At 48.5% G+C, this 24,297-nt stretch overlaps 1 protein-coding gene across 2 annotated transcripts in view; it reads right to left on the bottom strand.

Moving 5' to 3' along the window:
• Positions 1-24,297, bottom strand: part of LOC138581140 (rho GTPase-activating protein 39-like) — a 650,156-nt gene that overhangs the window by 141,997 nt on the left and 483,862 nt on the right. For both annotated transcript variants that reach the window (XM_069652244.1, XM_069652245.1), the window contains exon 4: positions 20,574-21,126. In XM_069652244.1, coding sequence (XP_069508345.1) covers positions 20,574-21,126 — 553 coding nt within the window. The remainder of the gene's footprint in view (positions 1-20,573; positions 21,127-24,297) is intronic.

Genomic DNA, 24,297 nt, shown 5'->3' with positions numbered 1-24,297 from the left:
AATTACAACAGTGGCTCCTTTCGAGCAGGAATTAGGTTTTCCTTCCTGTTGTGAGCCAGAACTGCACCCGAAATGAAGCCACCTTGGTTTTGGCAGTTTCCTACTTAGGGATGAGGTAGCAGGCATGATGGGGAAGGAGACTCCTGCACAGAAAGCGCACACTGTCTTGGCGTGTGCATCCATTGCTGTTGGGGCTGCCAGGCCTGCTCCCGGATGTGGTGGAGCAGAAAGGAGTGGCGCAAATACTTTTACTCCAGTTCACATGATCTGGCATCTGGGAGGGGATGCTGTGTCGGGTACCATCACTGGAGGAATCGCCCAACATCAGTGTCAGATGTAACCGATAACCCAAAAAAAAGATGAAATTGGAGAACAAAAATGTCAAAGCAGGGTTTAAAATTAACATTGGATAAACAGGAGCTAAAAGCAACTCCTGTGTAGCCTGCATTAACAGTGAGCAGTAGCCAACAGTGGGGGAATAACCAGGTTACTCACCGTAGTGACCACCTTACTCCTAGTCCATAGTCCCCTTTCCTCCACACTTATGGGGACATCTCCTCGTCCTGTGGGACGGGACCGGAGCACTTTGTAAAAAGCATCAAAAAAATGTTTTAAAAAATGTGTCCTTCCTCTTCTTGCGCGGGGCCCGACACGCGTCCATAACCCCACCCACCTTGGCTCCGCCCCGCACATCGCCCATCAGTCCTTTTCTATCGCCAGGTCAGAGACCTATTAGCAATAACAGAGGAACCTTATTAGTGGGGACGGCGGGCGGGCCTATGGAGGAAAGGGGACTATGGACTAGGAGTAAGGTGGTCACTACCGTGAGATACCTGGTTATACTCCTACGTCCCGTCCCCTTTCCTCCATACTTATGGGAGATTCCCAAGCACTCCTAACAGGAACTACGGGTGGATGGAAATACCCCTTACTGAAAAAGGTTCTTCAGCACAGCCTGACCAAATTGCGCATCAGCTCTTGAGCTCATGTCAAGACAATAATGCTTACAAAAAGCAGAAGGGGAGGCCCAAGTAGCTGCCCTAGCGATGGACTCCCAAGGGACATATTTCTGAAAGGCAACCGCGGCTGCCTTGCCCCGCACCAGGTGTGCATGAATACCCTAAGGAGGTTTCAGCCCTTGGATGGTGAATGACTCCGTAATGCAGACGGCGATCCACCAAGAAATAGTCGCCTTAGACGCCTGCTTACCCTGAGGGTTAAAAAAAGTCACAAACAGTTGACAAGAACTCCTAAGCTCAGAAGTTCTGTCCAGATAGAACTTAAGAGCCCTTCTGACATCGAGACAATGCAGAACCCTTTCTGTCTCCGAGGTAGGGTTCGGAAAAAAGACGGGCAGGGAGATCGACTGATTCAGATGGAATTCCGTTACCACCTTCGGCAGGAAAGCAGGATTCGTCCGTAGGACTACCTTATCCTTGTGAAAGACCAAAAAGGGATGCTCCACCGAAAAGGCCTGGAGCTCACTCACCCGCCTCGCTGAGGTGACAGCGACCAGAAAGGACACTTTCCAGGATAGGCACTTGAGGTCCACCGTGGCCATTGGTTCAAAAGGCTTATGGCACAACGCCATCAGGACTACATTTAGATCCCACGGCGGGTGCGACTACGAGTTGGAGGGTAGAGGCGTGTTTAGCCTGCAAAATGCCTCTTAACCACTGGATTACACAGAGAGTAAGAACATGGGTCCGTAGAAAGATAAGCGGAGACCGCAGAAAGGTAAGTTCTGCATGACAGAACGTGAACACCCGACTCTGCTAGGAAGGACACGAAGGACAGCACCGTGTCAATCGTAGCCCCCCTTGGGTCCAACTGCTTTTCCAAACACCAATGACAGAACCTGAGCCATTTATTTCTGTACTGGGATCTAGTTGAGGGTTTCTTGGCTGCCTGGCTAATACGCATGTTATCCGCAGACAAGTTAAGATGCTCTAAAGACGAACTCAGGCACCATGCCGCCAAGCTGAGCGATTGTGGGGAGGGGTGCCACATCTGCTGTTCCCCCTGATGAAGATCGGGGGTCACTTGTAACCTGATCAGCGGATACACCGACAGGTGTTGAAGTTCTGAGAACCAAAACCTGGCCGGCCACCACAGGGCTATGAGTAGAAGGGAACAGTTCACAGAGTTCTTCAGCTTCCAAATTGCTCGATGGACCAGAGGCAGAGGCGGGAAGGCATAAGCTCTCATGTTGTGCCATGGTATCTCGAGAGGATCCCCCAGAGAGGAGGTTCCCAGTCCCCCTCTGGAGGCATACTGAGGAAGCTTCTTGTTTACTGCCGTAGCGAAGAGGTCCACCTCCAGTGTGCCCCAACGCAAGAAGAAACATGAGGACCTCCGCCTTCAACTCCCACTTGTAGGTGAGCACTGTCCCCCGGCTGAGGGCATTTGCTGTGACATTCAGCTGGCCCGGGATGTGCACTGCAAGCAGCCAAACACCATGAAGCACAGCCCACTCCCAAATTTGGATGGACAGGTCCACGAGAAGTGGAGACTTGGTTCCCCCTTGCTTGTTGATGTACTAAATCAACACCACATTGTCCGTGCATATGCGGACCACCTTGTTGGCTATGATTGGTCTGAACGCCCTGAGCGGTAGGAAAATCGGCAGAAGCTCTAAATGATTCATGTGGAAGAGCTTGTTCTGAGGCGACCAGAGATCTGAGACCTGGAGAAGATCTAAAGTCGCGTCCCACCCCAGGAGGGAGGAGTCCATCGTGATAGTCACCATAGGGACTGGGTCCTGAAACCCCGCACCCACTGACAGGTTGCTGAGAGATGACCACCATTCCAGGTCCACTCTCATGGAAGCCAGAATGATTATCAGCTTGGAATCCAGGTCCACAGCCTGATGCCAAGAACTCCGAAGAGCCATCTGGGTCCGTCTCATTTTGAGACGAGCAAGAGGAAGAGCCAACACATACGAGGCCATGAGGACCAGAAGCCTTTGGAACCACCAGGCCGACATGCTCTCCGACTGCGCAAACATCTGACACGTGGCTAACAGATCTGCTATCATGTCCTGGGTCAGGTACACTGTGCAGTCGATCATGTTCCAGCGAAAACCCAGGAAAATCAAGTCCTGTGAGACCGTCATGGAAGACTTCCGCCAGTTCACCAACAGCCCAAGATGGAACAGGAGCTGAAGGAGAGACTGAGGATTGCCCGCTGCTTTCAACGGACAAGGGCTGCGGAAGAGCCAGTCGTCCAAATACGGATACACATGGATACCCTGCAGATGAAGATAGGCCGCAATCACCGACATCATCTTTGTGAAGACACGCGGCGCCGAGCTGAGGCCAAAAGGAAGCACTCGAAACTGGAAGTGCTCCTCTCCCAAAGAGAAACGGCGATATCTCCTGTATGGATTCCAAATCAGAATATGCATGTACGCATCCTGAAGATCCACCACACTGAGCCAATCGCCCATCTGCAAGGAGGACGGTATCTGGCTGGGCGTGATCATCTTGAATTTCTCTTGGGGTAGGAAAAGATTGAACTGGGAAAGGTCTAGGATGGTGCGCAGGTCAGCCTGGTTGGGTTTGGGCACCGTAAACAGCCGGGAGTAGAAGCCCTCCCCTCGTTCCCCGAGGGGAACGGGTTCCACAGCTCTGAGGCCCAGACGTTTCTGAACCTCGGCTTTGAGGGAGGGCGAGCCCGACAGCTGAAAAGGAGGGTTGAAGGATGGGTTAGGGGGTAGGGGTAAGCGGAAGCCCGCCCGAGCGACTGACAAGACCCACCTGTCTTCGGTGATGGTCTGCCACGCCTCCCAATGAGACAATGCGTCCTCACACCGGGGTCTCGTGCGAGAGCGGAGAACCCTCATTTTGTAGGTTTTTCGGTGGTATTGCCACCTGAGGACGACGAGGAACGGGAGAAAAACCGAGTCCATTGTTGCTTACGGCGGCTATTCCCCGAGGGGGTATCCACTCTGCGAGATTTCCGGTCAAGGAAGCCCCTAAAGCCAGAGGAAGGTCATCTTTGCGACAACGGTCTCAGGGTTTTGAAAGGGATCTTAACAAGGACCGACAAGGACTTAGCTGTCTGAGTGCTATCCTTCGTCTTGGTGAGCTGTACATCTGTTGTAGAATAAAAGAGCTCCTTACCATCGAACGAAAGGTCCAACACCTTGTCCTGTACCTCTTTTGAGAATTTAGTGGCATGCAGCTACGCCTGCCGTGAGGCATCAACCCCCAGCATAAGGCCCCAAGGCAAGGTGTCTACGTGATGAGCCGCAGTCTCCAGGAGATCCTGGGCCAAGACCCTGGCATCGGATAATCCCGCATTAAAGTCTTTCAGCTTCTCGACCAGGATGAACTCCTCAAACTCCGACAGACCTTTCCAGATCTGCATATTAGCCCCTGCTAACACCAGTTCGGCATTGGCTTGCCTGAGCTGCAAGGCCGAGTTGGCCGAAAATCTTTCTCCCAAGGGAGTCAAGGAGCTTATCCTCCTTTCCCAGAACCCGAGTAACCGTCGTGGAAGAGGATGCTGCAGGCCTGGAGTGCAAGTGGCCGCAGCCACCACTGTGGAGGAGGGGGGGCAGACAAGACGACAGGGCCACCTCTTCCGAAGAATGTAGCCTGTATCGCGCGTCAATTTTCTCATTGATGAAAAGTCCAGAGTGTGGCTTTTCCCAGACCCTGCGGACCTCCGCCAGAATGTCCTTCTGCAAGAACAGGCCGGTACGCTCCAAAGGAGACAGGGTAAAAGCCCCAGAAAACATGCCCTCCTGCGGAGCGGGTGCCTCGGGCACCGGAACATCTACGAAGCACATCAAGTCCAGTACCCGGTCATGAAAAACTCTAAAAGAGCGGGGCAGGTCCTTGTTGTCCTGATCGCCTTGCGCGTCATCCGACAGGTCAGGATCCTGCTGAGCCGTGTCGGGCGCCGCCTTGTCCACAGGGGACAATGGGGGCAAAGGCGGAAGAGTCGGGGAAGGCACCGTAGGCAAGGGAGGCGCCGGCAGAACCACCGGAGGAACGGGTGGAGCCGGAGGCGCGGGTGGACATACCTCCCTAAAAAGCCCTTTGAAATATTCCCTCATGGGGTCGGTACGCATGAGCGTTTGAAATTTACCAAAAAAGGCGTCCTCCGGGGACTGTTTTGTAACCTGAGGGGGCCTCTCATGAAGAGGATAATTCCAGGGACGTAACAGGGAAGGGTGCCACACCGGCCCCTCCACCGACGTATCCACATAAATCAAAGGTGCCGCCCCCGCAGGCAACAAAACATTGTGCGGAAGGGGCATCAGGGCGTTCCAATCATAAACTGGCCGATAAGGATGCGCACAAGGAACTCTATGTTCACCCACGGAACCAAGCCCTGCACCTGAGGCCGATGACATAGTTGTAGGGGTAGCAACCAAAATGGCCGCCGCAGTCGTGGCGGGAACGGGCACCATTTTGTCATCGCCTGAGGGTAACTGCGGCACGTGGGGAAGTGAGGCAGGGGTCCCCGTCGATGGATCAGGGGTCTTAGCTTTAGCCTTAACATAAGGAACCTCGGAAGAGCCGGTACTATGAGGCCTGGAATGTTTTTGCGACATACCAACCGCCAAATTAGCGTTCCCAGGAAGGACCTCGGCACTGCCGGTAAAAGAACTTTCCTTCTTTGTCCCCTCAACAGATCTGGTGTCGCTGCAAGAGCGGGAACGGTGAGAAACAGCCTTCACCGATAAGGCCTTGTCAGGCCTCTCAGAACTGTTGGTAGCTTTAGCCTCTGTACGCGGGACCTCGGACCCAGGTCCGGTAACAGCCTTATCCGCGCGGGCCTCGAACATCCGTTCGGTGACACCAAGCCCAACCAAGGCCTCGGGGCGCACCCCGGTCTAATTCTTGAGGGAAGCCGAAAGAGAGGCCTCAGAGTGAGCTCCGGTACCCCATGACTCGGAACTGGGTCTACAAACAGCCCCCACAGGAGGGGCCTCGGAGCGTGCTCCGGTATTCACAGGCCCCTTACAGAGACCCTCGGAGAAAACTCTGGTACAATCATTAGGCCCAACGGGCACCTCAGGGCAATCCCTGGTGACAGAGCGATCAACGCTCCTCCCGGCCCGGGAGGAACCTGGAAAGGTCTCCCCCGGCTGGGGTGCTCTGAAAAGTAAAGACCTTACCGGGCGTTTCTTCTTTTCGTCGATGAACGCCTGAAAATGAGAAGGAGGAGTTTGTCCGAACACCACCTCCCACCGCTCCACCTGACGAAGTGCCCGGACCGAAAGGGAGTCGCAGTAAAAACAGGAGTCCCAACAAAGAGGATGGGGATCCACCCTCGCGAAGTGTCGGTGACACGATGAACGATCTGGAAAGTCTAGTTTGAACGACATAGACAGACTAGTACACGATCGCTAGCGAGAGCCAGAGAAGGAAAAAGGGAAGAAAATCTTCGAGGATGTAAGTGCGTCCAGTCCCGAACAAGCGGAGAAAAGGACTGATGAGCGATGCAGAGCTAAGGTGGGCAGGGTTACGGCCGCGTGCCGGGCCCCGCACACGAAAGAGAGTAAGGACACATTTTTGAAAAACATTTTTGGATGCTTTTTACAAAGTGCTTCGGTCCCGTCCCACAGGACGGAGAGATGTCCCCATAAGTATGGAGGAAAGGGGCGGGACGTAGGAGTACGAGTTACTACAAAGCATTCCATAAATCTAATCTCCACATAAGATGGAAACGTATATTTTGTCCCCATTTATGAACCCTTATCCTTTAAATGGATTGTCCCAAACTCACATAGTTAAATTCACATAGGCAAGTGTGTTAGGCATCAGTTGGCCTGGGGAGCCAAAAGTAGCTCCTGGTAGCAGTTGGTGAGAACTAAACAGGCTTTCCTGGCTACAAACGGAAGCTAAACAGCTCCCCTTAATTTCAGGCACTGCAAAGATGCAGATTCTACCAGTCAGAAAGGTGCCAGCTGGAACGCATATCTGTATAATATAGCTGTATTCAGTTACAGCTGAGAAGGGCAAAAAGTGTAAGTGCTTCCAGTGCTAGATCAGAGCAAAAACCATGTAAAAAATGGCCAGTCACCTACCTAGGTATACAAATTGTGCAATGGTCAGATTAACTCGTCTCCTCGAGAAACAGGGCGTTACTGAGAGCAAGGCATCAACTGGAGTAAAGAAGGGTGTGATGATTAAAAACCTCCCATGATAATTCTCACTTGGAAATTATCCAAACTCATCACTTGGGCAGGAAAATGGCAAATGCTTACGAGTTTGAAGAGTGCAGATTGTGCAGTCACGGTTGTAGAGAGCTTTGAATTATATAAGGACTGTAGATTCAAATCGATGAATTGGACGGAGGCTGTGGTGAAGTGCTCTCTGACAGATGTGGGTGATGAATAGGCGCAGAAAAACATTTCCGACCATCTGAAGCAGTAAACCCCATTGCGAGCTACTCGGATGATCGATTTCCCAGCAGGGTCTGAATTTGTATTCGTATTTATTTATTTATATAGCGCACCAGGCCCAGGGGCTACCGGGCGCATCACTTAGTTACAACATGGTTTTAAGCTTATGATAGACTAAAGGATAATGAGCACAAAGTGCAAAGTGGATACATGTGTAATTTTTCCAGTGTGGAAGGACCTCAGGGAAGAGTGCAGAGAGGAGCAGCATTCTAAGATCCATCATTGCACCCAGTGCTCCAGTTAAGATTTTGAAGTGGGAGTAGTTTACTAGGGAGTGAAACCATGAGTCCCGTTCCCAATGGGAGTATTTTATAAACGAGTAAACATGTGTTCAACTGTAAAACAGAAATGTTTTGTGAGAAATACTTCTTTCCACCAAGTTATTCATGCATGTTAAAAGACACATTTGACCTCTCACATAATTATAGTCGTTTCTTCCTGTGGAACTGCATGAACTATTGGTCCAAACACATCCATGCAATTGTTTGGGTGAAAGCAGGGGCACATGCTCCTATGTGTCCATTCCCCTATTTTTTGTTGGTAGTATTTTTACTCTCATTTTAATTTTATGGAGTATTTGCCTATTTTTAGGGAGTAAAAGTGGTCAATGCACCCCTTATGTGTAGGGTTGAATGCACCTGTACAACCAAAATGTTCCATTGTCTGCATGCATTTCTTACTTTGTGAAACATATCTTCTTTTGCAGGAGAAACTCTTCCCACATATTTATCTGGACTACGAGTGATGGTGATCGAGTGTGCATGACGTGTCCCCCAGCGCAGGCCGTGTCCTTCCTGCATCCCCTGTGCCCGCCCTCGCTCCCCCCACCAGCCCTGATAGGCTGCACTGAGACTGTGTGTTCCCCCCACCTCGACCTGCACGCCACTGCCATCCGGGCCGTGCAGGTTAGTGGATGAGCCCCTGGCTGCTGCTAGTGGCTTTTGGGATCATTGTGTGTATTCAACAAGGCCAGAGGTCCCTTGCAGACCCTTTTCCACCCCTCGCCCTCTTCCTGCTTCTCTTCCCCCCTGCCTCCCGACCCACCCCCCTGCATCCATTGGTCCTCTCGGCCCTCATCACCACTCCTCCCAGGGCAGCCCTCTGCCCGTGCAGCTCGCGGCTAGGTGCCTAAAACCAGGGGCGACTTCAGCAGAGGCAGCTCCGGGAAGCGCCACCAGGTGTCTGCAGGGGAAGCAGTGGCTAGCCGTCAACCATCGACTACAAGGACCAGTAAAGTAGGAGTGGCCTGGGTCAGGAGTAGAGCAACCACTCTACCCCAGACTCCGAGCCACTGCTCTGTATAGACCTATAGAGGTCTCTCGTCTAGCTGGGTTTTTGTCTCCAAACTGCATTGTAGGATACTCAAATTGCATTGATAGGCCTCTCTCCCACTATACAGGTCTCAAGTTTAGCTGGGGTTCTGTCTCCAAATTGCACTGTATGATGCTCAGATTGCATTGATAGGCCTCTCTCCCACTATACAGGTCTCACGTTCTGCTGGGGTTCTGGCTCCAAATTGCACTGTATGATGCTCAGATTGCATTGATAGGCCCCTCTCCGACTATACAGGTCTCTCAAGTCTAGTAGGGTTCTGTCTCCAAATTACACTGTATGATACTCAGATTGCATTAATAGACCTGTCGCTCGAATCGAACAAGGCTTCAATGCCCAGACTACATCAAGGGAATAAAAACTAGCTGTGCCCCTCAAAGTCACTTCACAACCAGTGCATGTCCTTCCTAAACACACATGGCTAACTCACCACAGTGAACCACGTTCAGGGAGACAGACTAAAGAGAGCCACCGTTAACACCCAACTATACAACCCTTAACCACCTCCCTTTCCCCCACCAAGACAGCGACTGAACGAATAGGCAACATCAGCTGGAAATACCACCTACAGACAAAGACTAAAACCGGTAGAGGACAGCATCCACACCAAGTACTACACCTCAAGACAACCAGACAAAAACATAACCAACTGGACATCAAAAAACAAAACAAAGACTAAACAACTCAGAATCATAGAATGCCGTGCAAACGACCCACCCCGAGGGAAAGAAGCAAAGAAAGAACAAACCCTCCGGAACTGCAACTAAGAACCGCAACAACAGAACACCCCCCCCCCCCAAAGACAGGATCAAAAATCGAACCAACTTTGAGAGAAGAGACAAATCCCTCTACCTAACTCCATACCTCGCTGAGAACTGCTCACCAGACCGAACCAATGCAACGCCAGAAGCAGCAACATTAAACAAACTAACTAAATCACGAAGAAGGACGAACACCGCCAGAAACAACAAACACACGACCGAAGCGATATCACCTTACATCACCAAAGCTAGAAGAACTTCCAATCAACAACCGCAACCCCTGGGAGACGACCCCGATGAAAACAAAAACCCAAGACAAAGCCTAGAAGAACTATTCATGGACGCCGACAACCCGAAACCTACACCTCAACAAGATCAGAAGACGACCCTAACAAGAAAAGCCAAACTAAACTACACCTCTAAACTCCACTGCAATCTAATAAATGCAAGATCCATGTCAAAACACTGTACAGAGATCTTCGACCTACTCGATGACAATGGTATCGACATCCTATTCATCACAGAAACATGGCTGGACGACAACTACAAAATCACACTCCAAAGCTACTTTCCGGCAAACTTCCAATGCCTTCAAATAAACAGGAAAAACAAAAAGAGGAGGAGGCATCGCAATAGCATTCAAAGAACACCTAAAAATAAGAACAGACGAACCATTCAACATCCTCAACTGCAAACCCATGGTCATACACCTAACAGCGAGCCCAAAAACCAACATCCATTCATCCTGGTGTACAGACCTCCAACTTATGATGCATCCTTCGTCGCCAACTTCATAGAAGCCATCACCAACATAGCCATCAACCACGAACACCTAATCATCCTGGGGGACTTCAACATCTGGTTCGAAGACAATCACGCCAACTCCCAAAACTCACTGACTGAACAACTCACCACCATTAAACTATGACAACTAGTAAAAGGGGCAACACACTCGGCAGAACACACTCTGGACGCAATTTTTGCAGAGAAAAAACTTATCACCACGGCACCGCCAATACAAATACTGTGGAGCGACCATCTCATCATCCCATTCGTAATCACTCCGTCTACGCAAGTTTGCATCCAACCCCCTAAACTCTCAACCACCACAAAAAGAAACTGGAAAGACATCAAAGAAAATAACCTATTCGAACAACTGGAGTTAACCAAGCCCTCAACAACAGAACTAGAGCTAGCTGACCTAGATGGGAAAGCAGAGATATTACACAAATGGATAGCAGATACAATTGACAAGATAGCCCCGGAAAAACCATTTACACCATCAAAAAAGAGAGCAATGGCAAAGTGGTTTACCCCACTATTAAGCACCATGAAAAAGGAAAACAAAAAGATAGAACTTGAATGGAGGAAAGATTACAACCAAGACATAAAAATACTGTTCTAGAAGCAAATCCGTTCATACAAGAAGGAAATTCAAAAGGCAAAGAGAAGGCAGTATGATGACAGAATCACAAAGGCCACCAACACACAAAAAGAAATGTTTCACATCATTAAATAAATGAGAAACCCACCAGTCTGTGACAACACCCCAAACCCCTCAGAGAAACTCTGCAATGACCTTGCAGACCACTTAAAAAATAAAATAAATGACATCCGACAAGCCATCCAACAGAGGCCAACCAACAGCAACATACAACCAAACAAACCTATCTCAGAACTGCAGCACAAACTCAATAACTTTCCTGAAATATCAGCAGAGGCATTCGCAATGCTGGTAAAACACAGCAAGAAAGCGGTTTCACCGATGGACCCCTGTCCCCCGGACATCCACAAATCAATCCTCACACAAGGAACGCCAGCAGAATACTACAGAAATCTTCTAAATCTATCACTAGCAACATGAACCGTACCAAGGATCTTCCAATCAGCTTACATCAAACCACTTCTGAAAAACACAAGCGGCGACGTAGATGACCTCTCCAACTACAGACCAATCTCTAACATCCCCTACCCGGCAAAACTCCTCGAAACCTACGTATACAAACTAACCCAAGAATACATTGAAAAACGCCACCTTCTAGACCAAGCTCAAGTCGGCTTCAGACCCACAAGAGGTACAGAATAACAAGTTACTTCTTACCTTGTAACGTTCTTTCCATGGGATGTTCCTCCGACGTATTCCTTATCTTTGATAGATCATCTCCCAGCTTGCTGGCCTCTGAATTTTTTTTCAGTAGAGGGCGCTGCGCGTCGACGTCCCTCGAGCCGATGTCCCTCGACGGCCTCTGTATCGGCGCCGACGTCATCACGCGTATAAATAGACTCGTGCAGCGCCCGTTGCTCAGTTCCGTTTTGACGTTAACAGTTGTTTTACATGAATTGGTTATTGACCTTGAAGGAGCGTAAGCTGCAACCACAAGGGAAGTATTACTGCGGGGATGGATGGGAGGGGCGATAAGGAATACGTCGGAGGAACATCCCATCGAAAGAACGTTACAAGGTAAGAAGTAACTTGTTCTTCGAAGGGATTGTGTCCTCCGACATATTCCTTATCTTTGATAGACTTCCATAGCAGTGGTGTGTAGTTGGAGGTGGGAGGAAAACGCCATGTTTCATTTTAGGAATGAACCGAATGTAATACGACTTTGCCAAACCTAGTCTCTTGACCAGAGGAGGAATCCAGGTTGTAAAATCTTGTGAAGGTATGTGCGTACGACCATGCGGCAGCCGCACATATGTCTCGAACCGGAACCCCTCTTTGGAGGGCCGAGGAGGCTGCGATACCCCTGGTTGAATGAGCCCTAAGATTTTGAGGAGGCTCTTTCCCTGCTAGTTTGTAACATTCCAGGATGGCCAAAATAATCCACCTGGAAATGGTTTGTTTTGTTATCATAGTCCTCATTTGTGCCCTGAGTAACCTATGAACAATTGGTCTGCTTGCCTAATCCTAGCAAGTCTGCTGATGTAAAAGCTTAAAGCCCGCTTTGGGTCCAGCCTATGTAGCCTTTCTTCCTCATTCCCCGGATGGGGAGGCGGATAGAATGAAGGTAAGGTAATTTTCTGAGTGATGTGGAATTCAGAAACCACCTTTGGGAGGAAATTAGGCTTCACCTGTAGGACAACTTTGTCTTTATGAAAAATTGTATGAGGGGGTTTACAAGATAGAGCTTGTAATTCGCTCACCCTTCTAGCACATGTTAAAGCCACTAATAAGACAGTTTTAAGGGTGAGAAATCTTAGCGAACAAGAGTGGAGTGGTTCGAAAGGAGTACCGATCAGGAAATTTAAGACTAAATTTAAGTCCCATAAAGGAACCTGGAAAGGTCTTGGAGGGTAGACATTAGTTAATCCCTTTAGAAATTATATCACTAAGGGTAATTTGAAATACAAAGGCTCCTATGCAATGCGTTTGAAGATAGATGACGCTGCGAGATAGCCCTTGATAGTGCCAACTTGAAGGCCTGAATTTGCCAAGTAGAGTAGAAAGGATAACACCGTCGGTGTACCACATGAAAAGGGGTCGATATTCTCTTCTCTACACCAGCTGCAAAATTTGTTCCAACGGCAGCGGTAAAAAGACTTTGTTGCTGGCCTTCTGGCCGAAAGCAACACTTCCATGACGTCATCAGGGAGGTCCCAATCCTTGTATCTCAACCTTTCAGAAGCCAGGCGTGAAGGTTGAGGGTTCTGATGTCTGGATGGAAAACCTGACCTCCCTTCTGTGAAAGAAGATTCTCCTTGAGTAGAAGACGAATTGGAGGGCAGATGGACATGTCCAGAAGGTCCGGGTACCACGTTCTCCTGGCCCAGTCTGGGGCAATTAGGATCATGGTCCTCCGGAATCTTCTCAACCTCCTGATCATTTGAGGAATGACAGGGACTGGTGGAAACGCGTACAGGAGTGGAAACTCCCAGTCCACTACGAACGCGTCCCATAGAGCTCCTCTCGGGGGAAATTCCCTTGAACAAAACAGATCGCACTCTGTTGATACTGGTGGCAAACAGATCCACTTGAGGGGTTCCCCAAAGGACGAAGATCTCATGAAGGACTTCCTGAGCTAGTTCCCACTCGTGGGAGACTGTGCCCTGCCTACTCAGAGCGTCTGTCGTCAAGTTCTTCTCTCCGGCTAGGTGAACTGCCGATAGAGAGATTCCTTCTTGAATTGCCCAAAACCAGACCTGCATTGCCTCTCTGCACAGTGGCAGTGATCTTACGCCTCCTCTTTTGTTGGGGTAGTGCATGGCCACTGTGTTGTCCGTCATTATCAGGACATTTTTCCCCTGTACAGATGGCAGAAAAGCTTTCAGCGCTAGTCTGATTGCTCTCAGCTCTAACAGGTTGATATGTAGTCTGGACTCCGATGGAGACCAATGACCGCTGATGGTCAAGTCGGAGGTATGGGCTTCCCAACCCGTGAGTGAGGCATCTGTGACTACGGTTATCTCCGGCCATGGTTGCCAAAACAGTTCCCCCTTCAAGATGTTTTTCTGGCAGGCCCACCACTGAAGGTCTCGAGCCACCTTGTCCGGAACCTGAAGGAGGTCTGTCATTCTCCCTGAGAATTGCGACCACTGAGTTCTCAGTGCCCACTGAAGAGGTCTCATTCTCAGGCGAGCCTCTGGCACAAGGAAGATGCAGGATGCCATGAGGCCTAGCAACCTCAAAAAGTCGAAGGCTGGGAGACGTTGGGCATTTTGAAACCTGGTGACCATCTGCAGAATATCTTGATATATCTGGTGGCGAGGCTTTTCCCAGGGAAGTGTTCAGGACCGCTCCAATGAACTGGAGTCTCTGTGATGGTATCATCTGTGACTTCTTTAAATTGAGGGAGAAGCCCAGTTTGTGAAGGAAGTGGCAGACATAATCTAGCTGGATCTTAGCTTGTTCCGAAGATACAGCTCTGATCAGCCAATCGTCCAGGTAGGCGTAGACGTGGATCCCTTCCCTCCTTAGACTTGCAGCCACTACCGACATTAGCTTGGTGAAGACCCTCGGGGCGGAGGTCAGCCCAAATGGCAGAACTCGAAATTGAAATGAGAGCCGCCAATTGCAAACCTCGGGTATTTCCTGTGTTTGCGATGGATTGGCACATGGAAATAAGCATCCTGGAGGTCCAGAGATACCAGCCAGTCCTGGAGCTGGAGGGCCTGAAGGATCTGAGAGAGCATTACCATCTTGAACTTGTCCTTCCTGAGGAACTTGTTCAATTCTCGTAAGTCCACGATAGGTCTCAGTCCTCCGTCTTTCTTCGGTATGAGAAAGTAGGGGGGAGTACCAGCCCTTGTTCCTCTCCGCTACAGGTACCAGTTCTATGGCACCTTTCTCTAGCAGGTCTACAATTTCCTGCAAGAGGAGCGGATCTGGAACTTTCAGAGAGCTGTTCCCCGGTGGATGACTCTGAGGGATGCGTAGAAAAGGCAGGCAGTAACCTTGGGCAACTGTCTCCAATGCCCAAGCATCTGACGTAATAGCCTGCCATTCCGTCAGATGTTGAGTTAACCTGCCCCCTACTGGTGTTTTGTGAGGGGAGTCCTCAGAGCGGTTTGGAGGCGGCTGATGCAGATGCTGAGAGTAAAGAGGCACCTGCTGCTGCTGCGGCTTTTGTATTTTTACCCCGTCCACCTCGGGTGAATTATTTCTGACCCCTTTGAACCGGCTGTCCTCTGCCTTTTCCGAATGCGGAATAGAAGCGAAAGGACTTACCTCTCCAAGAGGTTCCTGAGGGGCGATATGGTGTCTGACGGATTGCAGCTCCTAGGGATTTTGCTGCTGCCTTTGATGTTTGTAGTTTTTCTAAACTGTCATCCGCCTTCTTACCAAACAAAAAAGAGCCGTCAAAGGGCATATTCAAGAGTCTGCTTTGCACATCTGGAGCAAAACCAGACTTTCGCAACCAAGCAAATCTCCGGGTTGTTGTACTTGCCGCCATCGCCCTGATGATGCTGTCAGCAGAATCGATGCCAGTTTGAAGGGATTCGCACATAGCGTCTTTACCATCCTTGATGATGTTTAGGAACGCTTCCCTTTCTTCTCCCTCCGGGAGGCAGTCAGCCACTGATGAAACACACTCCCAAAGTGTGTGGCTGAACCATGCGAGCCTACAAGTAGCATTGATGGATTTCAATGCCATGCTACATGCGGAAAATACTTTTTTGGCCATAGAGTCATATCTCTTATCATCCCTATCCTGTGGAACAGTAGGGTAAGCCGATTTACTACCTGCTGAAGTAGCTGCCTGAACAACCAGACTCTCCGGAGTTGGGTGTTTGGATAAATATTCAGGGTCAGCAGAAGACACCCTATCTGATCATTTTTTGTTAACCGCCGGGATTACCTCAGGTGTTTCCCAGTTTGCCAATATTCTCCTTTGTAATGCTGCATGAAATGGCACCACAGGATCCTCCTGTGGACCTTTGACCAAGATGTCTGAGGTCGTCTTGCTGAAAAGCAGGTGAGGGTGTGGACCACCCCATAAACTATTATCCTTGCCATCAAGGTTCTATAAGGGGTTTCAGCATGTTCCCCTGGGTCTGGTGTGGCAAATTCCACTTCTGGAGAAGTGTCCAACCCACTTGCTTCCTGTAGGGATTCATGGAGGTCTTTCAACCTACCTTCCTCAGAGATAAATTCCTCTGGTGCAGGAGTTGCAGATCCCTGCAACTCAAAAGGTCTTTCCTGATCCGAATCCTCCCCTTCTTCATAAATAGAAGATAAGACTCTGGAGTGATCAGGTCTTGAAAATGGTATAAATCCCATTTCCAGAGCAGAAGGAGCCAAATTTGTCATGATTGGCTGAGAAAATGTGGACGTCGTCGACGCGGACGTTAAGGCTTCGAAGCCATCGGAGCCATCGAAAAAGGCGTCGAGAAAGGTGGTAGAGGCCTCGAACTTGACAGTATCGGGATTCTACTCGAGGTTGTCGACGACATTCTCGTGCTCGAGGCTCTGGGTATGGCCACTGGCTGTGAGGTGGCCGTGGGTTTATCCTTTCTCAGCATTGACGTTGAAGACGGCGTCGACTCCACTGACCTGTGCGAAGAACCCTTCGATAACGGCTTCAATGACGCCGATCTATGTGTCGAAGGGATCTTCGACGACGAAGACGCAACTTTGCCTTTACTCGAGGGTTCGGGACGCTCTTGAGTGGCTTCTTTCACCGGGTGCTGCGACCTGCGCCTTTTTTATTTTTCGGGTCTTTCACCTATCACCTTCAGCAGTCTTCGAGGGGGTCGAGGCCGCTTTCGCGAAGACGCTTAGCATCTTTTTCCTGAATTCCTCCCACTCAGCCTGAGAGCTATGTTTTGTGGGGCAGGAGAGCCTTTTTGGGAAAACGGAAGAAGACAAAGACGAGGAAGGGGATCTTCGACGTCTCTTTTTTGAATGCTTAGATCTCGAACAGTGATGGGAACTGCTTCGAGACCTAGAACGAGAATGTCTTTTGTGATGACGAGGAAACTTTCCAAGAAGTTTTAACTGCCTTATCTCTCTCGAGCTTCCCCTTACGCTCCTTCAAGGCTTTCGCCTTCATGGACATGCAGTCCTCGCACTCTGAACAATGGTGCTCGATTCCCAGGCACCATAAACAGATCCTGTGAGGATCTGTCAACAATATTTTCTTTCCACAGTCTCGAAATTTTTTGAAGCCGGACCGTGGAGTCATTGGTTCGGGTGAGGAAGCCATCGAGTACGAGTCGGTATTCACAAGGAATAATGATATATTTGACTGAAGAACTGAGCAACGATATTCCGAGGCCCCACGAAGCGCGGAAAAACAGAACTGAGCAACGGACGCTGTGCAAGTCTATTTATACGCGTGATGACGTCGGCGCCGATACAGAGGCCGTCGAGGGACATCAGCTTGAGGGACGTCGACGCGCAGCGCCCTCTACTGAAAAAATAATTCCGAGGCCAGCAAGCTGGGAGATGATCTATCAAAGATAAGGAATACGTTGGAGGAGACAATCCCTTCGAAACAGCACTACTATCCATCTAGGGTGACCTAAAAACAAACGCAGACTCCAACACAACATCAGCCCTTATTCTGCTCGACTTCTCCGCAGCCTTCGACACAGTTAGCCATGACACCCTAACCAAAAGATTATAAGACATAGGCATAACAGACAGCACTACGCTGGACTAAATCATTCCTAGCAGACAACAGAAACCGTTCGGATTAAACCCTTCAAATCCACCCCACAAGTTAACGACTGTGGAGTGCCACAAGGATCCTCACCATCACCACTGTACTTCAACATCTACCAAACCCCAGTTATCAGAATCTTCAAGAAACACAACATCACATGCTACAACTACGCAGACGATACTCAAATCATCTACACAATCAAAGACACCCATGCCGATCATTCAAACCTAACCGACTGTCTAAAAGAAGTCTTCAACTGGATGAATGCCAACAACCTGAAAATCAACCCAGGAAAAACAGAAATCATGATCATATCCAAAGACCAAGAGAAGGAAACCGCCATCCCGTGGCCAACGGAAATGGGAACCGCACCATCACCGTCTAAGGTAGTACTAAATCTGGGAGTCCTGATGGACAACACCCTAACCTTAGAACTGCAAATAAACGCAACAGTCAAGAAGTGCTTCTTCCTCCTCCACACGGCAAGAAAAATACTACCTTTCCTCTCCTTCACACACAAAACACTCACTATCGTCGCCCTCATCATGTCAAGAATCGACTATGCAAACAGCCTCTACCTCGGAATACCTACTGAAAAAGCTACAACGGATCCAAAACACAGCAGCCAGACTACTCCTCAAACTATCCAGAAGAGACCACATCACCCCTCCCCTAAAAACACTACACTGGCTCCCAGAAAAACACTATCAACTTCAAAACAATGTGCATAACGCACAGGGCAATCTGCGGACAAGGGGCAGAATTCCTACAAAAGAAAATATCAATCTACAAGCCAACGAGACCCCTCAGGCCAGCCAACGAAATCCGCCTGGAACTAAAACCTTACATCAAGAAAAAACTCGGAGGAACCGCCGTCTACCACTTAGCCGCAAAAGCCTGGAACAACATCCCAAAAGAAATAAGAAACACCAAAGAGCACCTAAAATTCAGAAAATGACTAAAAACTTGGCTCTTCAATACCAGAGACTAAAACCGAAACAGTGGGATAAAATGACTAAACGGGAAAGGACATAGACAAGCTCCCAGAAGCGACTGAGAAGCACTCACAGCACCAGGATGGGTGACGCCGGACAGAGTGGTTCACATGCAAGACCCATGGAGACGGAGGCAACAACCCCAGCCAATCCTTACCTTCCCCAACCGCCCGTTTAGCTGCTACTAGGTACCACTGGTTTGTGCAACTGTTGAGATACCACCAATCTCCACACTGAGGTATGGACACTTGCAGGTGCACTAGCCATGTGGGTGGGGGTGAGGAACATGCAAGGTTGTTGACGGAGTAGGCAGAGGAGGCAGCAAGATGTTCAAGGGACCTCGAATGCAAAACGGGCACAGACCTTCCAGAGGCACAGGGTGCCCAAGGACCCCATCGTGTGAGATTATGCAAGCCCAACTCCTCAATTCAGGATAGAGATGCCAACTAACCAATACCACTAACAATTTCCTCCTCTGCATACACCTCTCAAACTCCAAACCAAACACAACCACAAACCTCCAGCACAACAAACCACACAAACTTCACTACACTGCAACAACATAACAAACACACAGACTTGCACATCAGTACTCGACGACTACCGGCCGCAAACACCCCAGGCCCAGCCGACAGACCCACCGGGCTGAGGCTGCCAACATCACATCACTGCACTCTTGCACTTTTCCAGCCTCCTCCCACTAACTCACCTTCCCTCCCTCTTTCAGAGCGGCCAGGGGACCACTCCGGTGGTGATAGTGCGCGGTACAAATGTCCTTTAACATTAAAATTAACATTCATCAGCACTAGTGGCAGCATATCAGACATGTTTTATCAGGAGATAAATTGGAAACAAACATCTTCAAGCATTATAGGTTATCAATACTGCATTTTCTCCTCAGCGGATTAGCTATTTCTGCAAGGGTTTATCCCTCTGACATACTTAACATTAATCTGATAAATTATGACTCTCTCAAATTGTTGTGGATGAAATGAGGTGTGCAATCATCATCCTGTATGTGCCACCAAAGGTGTACACGCCAGGCAGTTAATCCGGGAAGCCTCTTAAGGATGCACTGAACAGGACCCTGCCTGCAAATAGATGTAAATGCAATGGAAATTAGGGCTCCCAACCCAGAGGGTATTCCAATAGCTATTCAGAAGGTGGCAGCTCTAATCAAGGACTAGTCCTGCTGCTAGATGTTCAACGGCTTCAATCTCAGCTTGGTCTCAAAGGTAAATTTACGCTGTAAATTAGATAATATTCGGGGGAAAACTACATGCTATATTAACTATTTGCTGAGCTTTTGTGCCTTGCAAATGTGATGCAAAAAAATAAATATACAGAGTTCAAAGTGTAAGTAAATAGCCTAGTCAACAACACACTTGCTAAAGCTTCGATTCCTATTTTGAACACAAACCGCAAGCTATCCTTACAACCCATTCTCTTCCATGTATTTTGAAGATGCATGTACATTTCGGGAATGGCCAACATTAATCCTTTGATGCAGAATAAGGACACAGAAGGTTAGTCACATATTTGATAAAGCCACTGCCCCACCAACCCAAAATGTTCAAAGTCAGTCTAAGTAACTGACGAGGATGCCTGATGATGGCCTTCGTAGGGAACTCTGGAATGGGACTAGATTTTGAATATGTAGATGTGTTGCGGTTCTCGTTCCTTATAGTACTCGCGTCTAGTTCCCTCCTCCAATGAAAACATGCACTATACATGTAAAATGCAAACAATACTATGGCAGTCAAATCTGGATTACTAGCTAGACTACTGACACGCCCATTGTATAATTAAAGTTGATCTGTAGTACCATGTGCAACTGCAGTGCAGCTGTGATGGGTCAGTTTCGCTACCAAGGCCTTGTCTGCAAATTCTTATGCAGCAATTAAATACATGGACGTGTTGGACGTTTATTGATCCAAAAGAGAAAGCAGTGACTTACTGTTCTCATCGTTGACCTCATCAAGATGCCGATAGATGTAGCCTTCCAAGTAAGACTGAAACTTGGGTGATGGGGAGAAGAAGGCCAAGCTGATGGCCATGAGTTCCCAGCCCCAGGCCAGGCTCCGGTAACACATGTTGTCCGTGGTCTGCCTTACCAGCTGGATGTACAGTTCATCCCGTAGACCTTGGATGCTCCAGCACTTGATGACAGTTACTAGAGCCACGTGATTCCTGTCAGTGCGCGCCTGCCGATCCCCCATGTACACCTGCACTAGTTTAAACAACTCGCAGGCCTCCTTCTTGATGACCCGGTTACTTGTGATCAGCATAGGCTTCTTGATGGAGCCACCATTCCAAGAGAGCATGTTGGCAATGGAGATTCTGCGCCGGAAGAGGCCCTGCGTGTGCATGTTCAGGTTCTTGGCCGCCCAGTCCACCATGCTCGTTTCAGAGATTGGCTTCCGCAAAGTAGAGTAAGGGAACTGGTACCGGGCTGCGAGTCCAGGCTGCCGGCCACCCTCTTGCTTGGAGTCTGCTTCTAGCGTTCCACTCTGCGGAGAGAAAACAACCGTTACACTCAGATCAAAAACACTTTCCACAATCACTAAGAAAGGACAAGCTCAATAAAAAACAACTGTGGAACGCAAACTAAAAGCTCCCCCCACGCCAGACAAAAAATAGAACTTGCAATGTGCACAATGCACAAGAAATGCCAGACTTCATGTTTTAACTTTTTTAGTTAGCATATGGGTCGTATCAGTTTTTCTTAGAATCAGGATAAAATACGAATGACGAATGAATTGCATTGTCCGCTGCGCTTTCATACAATGACAATGCCTTGCTCTGGCGGGAGCAGCTCAGTCGCAGTTTCCCCTCTTTGATAAGCAGCAACCCCACTCCCTTCAGGATTGCTGACCTGCAGCCGACAGATAACATTTTGGTAGATGTATACTTATGTTGAAGATTTTTAGACCGCTGCGTGTTGGGATCTGGCTGTTTGTAGCTGCCACTTCAGCGCTTACTTTGTTCAAGGCCCGCTTGAAATGTGTATACCCTGCAAAAAGTAGTGCATGGAAGCCCTACAATAGTGCAGTATATCCAAACACATTTCATCTGCTGTGCACGATGAACCAATTTACTTCCAAAATTCAGACTTTATGCTGCGAGTAGATGTCAGAGCAAGGTTCCTCCCTCCTTAATAAACGAGTGCTTCTGTATCACAATTGTTTGCCCTAATTTAACTTTGACCCACTTACTTTGCTCCTTCCCAATGTATGAATTGCTGCCCCAAAGTATGCTGCTCCTTGCCAGCGGTTTATCTGCGGTTTAACTTACACTCTGTTCTTCATACCAAAACACACTATATGCAGACCAACTATGTCACTCACATTCAAAAATGTAAAATCTCTTCCTACAGCCATCAGACAACTGAACTATACAACGTCTACATCATCTTACATACCACCGACCCACCAATGCAAGCTAGCACCACAGGTATACAAGGCTTCCTTCTGGACACAACTATCCCTCTGCCCTAGACACAGACCATCTAGAACCGCATACAGTGCCCGGGTACTTCCGAGCTGCATGCATCCATACAGCAGCAAAGATGTCCTAATTACTTACCTTTAACTGTATTTCTTATTATCTTTCATAGATTTACATGCTTAAATAATCCCTGCCATTAGATTGGGAATCCCTGGTCATTTAAAATTTGACAAAGCAATGTAAATTGCTAACAAAGTCCAACAGGCTTTCACATTTGTAGTCCCTCCACTCATTTTGGTCCTTTTCTACCTAGCTAACAAAGGACTTGCTGAAAAAACATGAGCGATCTTCAACATCATCCACGAAAGCTCCATCGTCAACGGGAAAGTCCCAGTCGACGGAGAAAGTATCATCCTCCAAGGACCCTTCGGGCGCTCAACGACAAGTGGTGCACCATCCACGGAAAAGGCCCTATTGACACCACAAATGTCCTCGTCAATGGAGGCAAATGGGGGCTCATCAAGCAGAGGAAGAGACAAGCAGGTCCCTTTAATACCACAGGCTTCAGGGTCCAATACTTTAAACTTTTTCTCAAATTAAAGAAATGACAATTACCAGATATAATTCTTTAGGAAGTTTTCTCGTATGTTAAGAAAGTCTCAGAGACTGAGGTCATTCCCTAAGGAGTACAGCTCCCCATGGAAAACAGCTTCCAAGGACGCTCTGGATCCATTTCAACCGTCCCAATGCAATCTTTGAAGAATGTAATGGATGAATTCCAAAAGGAGACTGGAAGCTGGAACAGCTTCCAGGGTACAAATGGCATCGGTTTGTGACCAACCTGTACATAGCCAGCCAGTACCACTCAAGAGGCAGAAAAGCGTCTCCCCGCCACAATGTACCAGGACACCATCCCCAATATCAGTACATGCGGAAGATCTCTATCAATTGCAAGACCCTATTGAAGATGCCCATCATAACTTCCCTGAACCAGAGACACAGGCGGATGAGCCGGAGGAAGGAGAGATTCCTCAGGAATCGCTTCAACACGATGCTGGTGAATGGGAGGACGTCATTGAAAAGCAGAAGAAGCAAAACTCTCCAGAGAGTTGTCTCCACCCGACGATATCACGTTGTTAGATTCTATTATAGGTAAAGATGCAAGGATGTTTGATCTTCAAGTCTCATCAGAAGAAAATAAGACTGTGCTGTATGAACACAGAGATAAGAGAAGGACGACCACCGCTATACCCATTCTAGATACCATATTCGAGGCAGCAGAGCAGATACTTGCTAACACACTCAACTCTGGCTACAACAGATAGGCTGGAGAAAACGTACAAGGCATCAGAGGATACACCGCTATGCCTGCAAGGGCACCTGAAAGCAGATTCTGTTATCGCAGTGGGCGCTAGGAAAAAGCTTACTAACCCTGCTTCCCCACTCACAGCCCCCACGGACAAGGAGGGCAGAAAAGCAGAAAACTAGAAGCAGTAGGCAGAAAGGTGACCGCTTCAGTGACACTTTCCATCAGGACTGCCAAAGTACTCGCCATGACCGCCAGATACGACAGACCTATGGCACAAAATGACCACATTCATGGACTATCTGCAACCCAAGTTTCAGCAAATGGTGCATGGATCATTCCTCAGACGCCAAGCCTGGATGAAGACTACTAACTTGCACCCTGAAGTACAGGCCCAAATTCCAGGGTGAATATTTCTAAATTTCCACTAAAATGACTGGGAGCCAGAAATTATCAATATGAACCAGACCACACTATGTAAGATACCTACCCTGAAGCGCAAATGCCTTAATGTAGAACTCCTCTTGGCTAAGAGATGTATTCTTCATAAATATACACAACGCTATGCCCCCGACGAGGACATGTGGCTGGGAAACCTTTACTTGGGCCAACAATAATGAAGAAATTATATACTGCCAAGTAGGTAAATAAATAATTTAAAAAGAACTCAACAGCAAAAAACTGCTGTTGCCAGGGTCAGAAGAAACATCAGCCAGGCTAAAATTATCGTACAGGATGATCAAAGCACTATTTACGTCCAACGGTCAGAACACTTGCCAAATACCAGTTAAGAATACCAGTTAAGATAAAGATCATTCGTACTGGGCAGAAACCACAATTAAAGTTCACGTAACATTCTTACATGAACCGCATTTATTGCGCCAAAGAGAAAAAAGGATTATCTACAAAAGCCAATGAGAGTTTAGAT

Source organism: Ambystoma mexicanum, chromosome 3p (genome assembly GCF_040938575.1).
Source record: "Ambystoma mexicanum isolate Mex_15411 chromosome 3p, UKY_AmexF1_1, whole genome shotgun sequence".
Lineage (NCBI taxonomy): Eukaryota > Metazoa > Chordata > Amphibia > Caudata > Ambystomatidae > Ambystoma > Ambystoma mexicanum.
This window is presented reverse-complemented; position numbering and strand designations above follow the sequence as displayed.